This window comes from Anguilla anguilla, chromosome 3 (genome assembly GCF_013347855.1).
Source record: "Anguilla anguilla isolate fAngAng1 chromosome 3, fAngAng1.pri, whole genome shotgun sequence".
Lineage (NCBI taxonomy): Eukaryota > Metazoa > Chordata > Actinopteri > Anguilliformes > Anguillidae > Anguilla > Anguilla anguilla.
The window spans coordinates 42397809-42402987 of NC_049203.1; the positions used below are offsets into that span (position 1 = coordinate 42397809).

The following is a 5179-nucleotide window of genomic DNA, read 5'->3' on the forward strand; positions in this document are numbered from 1 at the left end:
AAATAAAAATAACTGATTTCAGTATAACTGAATTAATATCAATATCAGTGCCAAAAAATGGAGCAGCAATATTTCCATAGCTTTAATAGGCAATATAGCATGGCTTTTGGTCCCTGGTCGTATTTTTTTTCATCTCTCTCTCTCAGCTCTTCCTCTCGCTTTCCCACGGGAGGTGCCAGACGGCCAGTAATTTGGTTGTCTTGGCTCGTCTGGACTAACACCTGCCCCCTCCCCTGGGGAATGCGCCTTTCAGCCAAAAGAGAACGAGAGCGGCGAACACATGCATAGCGAAATCACTCACACACTGGCACTAACTGACCAGACGGTTTCGGAGCCTCCGTTTACGCAAGGCAGAATTCGGTACTCAGTCAACGAGTTTAAATAGCGGTGGGCGCGTGAAACAAATTGACGTCACGTTGTAGCTTATGTTTGTCGGGGATGATCCGAGGTGGCGCTCTGCACGTCCTCAGCAAAGATGTGACATCTGTCGTAGCCTATTTAAATTGAATTCGTGAAGCAGAGCTTGGTGCACTTAAAAAAACAAAACAAAGAAAAAAACATAGTAATTATGCCATCATCTCTCTCAAGAACATTTAAAAAAAATTAGTGATAGGGAAATCGTGGTTTTAAAAAAGTGAAATTCAACTGATAAGAATTAAGTATTCTTGTCAAGTGTAAAGCACACGTGCCTCCTGTTCTAGCTACAACATGCACAATTGTATTTATTTCATGCTGGATCAACTGATCATTTGTGTTAATCGTAACACAAGAAAGTTCCTAGTTTAACACGTGATTACAAATAAAGGGCGCGACTGAGATTTTACCGCCCACTTTCCAAACGGTTTCTAACAACATCAGTCAGATTTGGTTCTCTTCTTCATGTAGGCTATACAACTAATTTTAAAAGACATTTTATATTTATTAACTGTGCTAATTAACTGTGCGAGGCGAAGGGGGGACCATTAAATACAAACACAAAAATTTATAAGCATAATAAAATCATGATTTTTTAAAATATTTATTTTGGGAAACAACTCACTATTAAAATATGAAAAAACTGCGTTCGTTAGAAACCAGCTTATTATAACTACTCCACTACAAAATATGTGCTATAAAGCAACGAAGACACGATAAAACCCTGAAAAGACAGGAAATCTTTGGATAGCGGATATGTATTTTTCCTTCACTATAAAAATCAGTTATTGTGTTAAGTTAAAAGCAGAGACGAATACATAAATAAAGTATATCTAATAAAGGCATGAAAATAAATCTATATAAAAATTACGTTGACTAAGTAAGTTGAAATAATTTTTGGTTGCAGCACAGGGGATGTTGCTTAGAACCTTAAAGCGGCATCCTGAATAGCTAAAGGACACAGCGTTGTTGAAGCACATAACAGTTCTTGTGTAGATAATCATCTCAGCATAGTTATGTGTATAAATTTTGAAATATTGTGTGCAGCCACGTTATTGCTGTCTCATCCAATGTCTTGATTTTCAAAAATTAGCCTAGTGTATTTAAATTTAAAATACTGGTCCTTCACAGCAATTAATTTCAATTCCAAACAACCATCCCCTCAACACACAGGAAACTACAAAGAAAGTTCATACAAGACACCTAAGTTGAAGTGCTTATCGTTGCCAGACATACAATACATTTTAAACAAAAACGATAACAATCAATAAGTTTTTGACATACAATTCCATTTACAAAATACTTACAACAGAAAAATATCACTGAAAAGTGCAATTGAAGAGCAACATCACTCATAGTCCAACACCACAGTCTAAAGTATAAATAATTATACATGAATAAATATACATACGTGTATACGTAAACAGCGGACATTGATTTATAAAAAGACTATGTTGGCTAAAGATAAATATAGGCAAATAAATTAAATAACTTCAATATTGTCAAATAAATTAACAAATTAATAAATAAACGCTTAAGGTCACAATTTAATGTCTCTTAATAAGTGGCACTTATACATAATTTACTTATTCTCCCTTTATCCTTCGCCACATATCATTAAGCAGCTATTGTTAATTTAACGTTGGTCTATTCTTATTCATGAATGCTTTCGTTGACTAAAATCACTTTAAAAGTTGCGTTCACCGTTGCCAGACATATTTTAACGAAGGTTTATTCCCTACAAAATATCTAAAGCAATATGTGGACTGTTGTTAAATACCACTGTGATTTCACCATCAGAAAGCTAGTCTACTTTAGAAAATTATTGCGTTCTTGTTTCTTTCTTTTTTTAGTTTCACGGCTCAAAAAGATTAGGACAGCTGTTGCACAGCACAACGATGTTGTTACCGGATTTGAGTTACAACTGCGGAACACTGAAGGAGTTAAACTCCCTGAAAACACCGTATAGATGTTTGTGTTAATTACTTTCGAGACTTACACTTTCCGTCCTCTTAACCATCCAGTCTTCGGCTTGTAAAGTATGTTATGATAGCCTAATATCGGTAAAATAGCGAAGCCTAATTATGTTTTCCTGGGTATTCCACGTTTCCCCTTTCTCCATTAAAACATTCTCTTATTCGCTGTAAGATTGCCTTTGACAGAAAAATAATATTGGTTCTCTAAACGTCCAAAACGTGGTTGAGATAGGAGATGTAGCAAATGGCAAGCCTAAGAATTTCGATTTTGGAAAGCTTCTTGTCAGGCGGAAGGGTCGGCAGCAACTTCCTCAGTTCGGCGAAGGCCACATTGAAGGCTTCGACGCGGATGCGCTCGCGGGTAGCGTGAGCAGAGCGGTATTTTGCGGTCGCACGCCGCCTCCGTCGCTTCTCTTCCCTGCTCAGAGTCTGTGGAACGAGGGTCCTCGTCTTCCCCTCTCCATCCATCGGCTCATCGGAGACACAGCCAATTTTGATGTCGTGGAGGACCGATTCAGTGTCGGACTGGCCCCAAGGGAGGTCGGCACCAGGTTGATCTGGACTCAGCATCATTTTCGAATAATTTCTTTTTTGTTGTCTCTGCAATATGTCAATATCTGAAACAAGAATATTCAACAGTAAACTATCTGACAAGAAACTAAAAACGCAATCCCAAAATGGCAGTAAAAGAGAACACTTTCACTCTGGCTGGCACGATGATTTTTTTCTGGTTGGACTATACGGGTAACTTTCAGTTGCTGAATATCACAAATATGACCAAATTCAGCATGTCATGGATGTACACTTAAGTATTTAGTCTTAAATTTTATTATTATGACGAAACTACCCTCAGATTATATTTTATTAAATAGATGTGCCTTTCTTCCTTCCAATGTGCTTTAAACTAAAGTATTGTAATTATAATTTAAAATCAGAGTTTTAACATATTGGAAATGTACCACATTAGATATTAGAAAGTAACTATCATTCCTCATCGTAAGCATGCAACTGGTTAGGTTAAAAACAATGTCTTTACATTAGGCCGTAGCCTATTATAAACGTAGAAAGCAAATAAAATCAACCTTTTTATATTGCAGTAGAATAAACAAATACGCGATGCCAGAATAAAACTGCAAGCTGGGTACATTTCCGCACCAGATTTTCTCACGATCAAAATATATTTTTAACAATACATTTCCTAGTTTTAACGTGTTTTTGTTTTGATTTCTACGGAGAGGTGTGACATGGAGTCAGAGAAATATAAAATGAAATTCATTGTTGTCAGAACTGTTGACCGTTCGCATCTGACCATCTGCCACAGTAGGAAAATATCTAGTTATCTGGCAGTCTGACACCACGATATGGCTCTAAAATATGCCGCCACGGCGAACGCTCAAAAGCGTTAACATCAATCTGTTGCACCTTGTGTTGTAACAAAAGTGCTGTCATATGAACAAGGATCAAATTTACTTTATTTGAAATGCAATCCAATCGCATCTTTCCAAATGCCTAATAAGAAATGGTGTCAGTTAAAATACACATCGCCGAAGCTTGATTAGAACAAATATTCTATTGTTGAAAATAAATATACATTTTTTAAAATAGTTTTTTTCTCCTATTTTTTGTTTTTAATAGGTGGTCTAGTGCAACGATTTAGATAGTAAACGACACATTATTTGGCTACTGTTAGTTTAAAAAATAAAAATAATTACTATAAAATATAAATGCTGAAATTTTAACCCTACAAGCTCCACTTACTTAACAAGATTTAAGTCATGCAATTGGTGAAACTCACCGATAGTTTTTTCGTTTCTTTCTGTTTTTTGAAACTTGAACTCAGTCCTTTAGTGTCCTTTTCAGGAGTTACTCCGCAGACAGCCCTCAAGGTGAGCGCAGTGATTCTGTTTGTCTTCTTTTAGAATAAAACATTCTCATTTCCAGTCCAGCTCATCCTTTCCATCGGGTCATTCAAATGGGTTACTGAAATTAATTCAAAGGTGATATAAATCTACAAACAAACCACAGCACCCGGTTTATTTCTCAGATATTAATACGTATATCGGACAAGGATTTGATATATAAATGTTGTGAAATTTATTTGTTGTATTTTTTCTACGTAGTGGATATTTTCAAGATACCGTTACGTGTATACTTTCCTTCCCTAAAAAAGAAACACGATTTTTTAAAAATAGCTCTGGACTGAAGAATGTTGGAAGATAAAAATCTTATGGAAGTGGCGCCTCGTGACCCCCAGCTGGAAAACAATAGAGATGGTTGCACTGATAGGATCGCGGAGCGTGTGCAGAGGTTTCTCCGTTCTTGTGGGAGATGGTGGTGCTGAAAAGAAAAGCCCTAGTAGACACACCGAGAGCCTCTCTGACGAAAACGCAGGTAGAAAAATTCCGGTCCTCTCTCTTCCTCTCTTTTTCTTCCGGTGTTGTCGAGCCCAGTTTGACGAATACTATAAGAGGTGAGATTAAAACCACGACCTCCTAATAAAGCTGCGCTTGAGTGACGGAGGAGCGGGATAATTTTGTGGAATCGTATTGTCTGTCTCTCTTTCAACCATCCGCACCCCTCCCTTCTCCGCCCCCTCCTGCCACTTCCTCCACCCCTCTCCCGTGGCACCTCAGCACCAACTGAGTAAATTCTAACTGTATAAGGACAGCGCGAGAGGAAGATACTTTTTAGCCTTTTTGATATAGCCTGTTTGACTTGAACGTGGGGCTCTTAACAGTATTATTATTATTATTATTATTATTATTAGTAGTAGTAGTAGTCATAGTAGT

General features: G+C 37.2%; 1 protein-coding gene across 1 annotated transcript; it reads right to left on the bottom strand.

The window, feature by feature from the left end:
* Positions 1 to 999: 999 nt before the first annotated feature.
* Positions 1000 to 4963, bottom strand: LOC118222679 (helix-loop-helix protein 2-like). The gene is made up of 3 exons (XM_035408446.1): positions 4756 to 4963; positions 4186 to 4370; positions 1000 to 3007 (listed from the first exon to the last, which is right to left on the bottom strand). Exon 3 carries the CDS (start codon positions 2961 to 2963, stop codon positions 2595 to 2597), a length of 369 nt encoding a protein of 122 aa, XP_035264337.1. The 5' UTR covers positions 2964 to 3007; positions 4186 to 4370; positions 4756 to 4963; the 3' UTR covers positions 1000 to 2594.
* Positions 4964 to 5179: the final 216 nt, after the last annotated feature.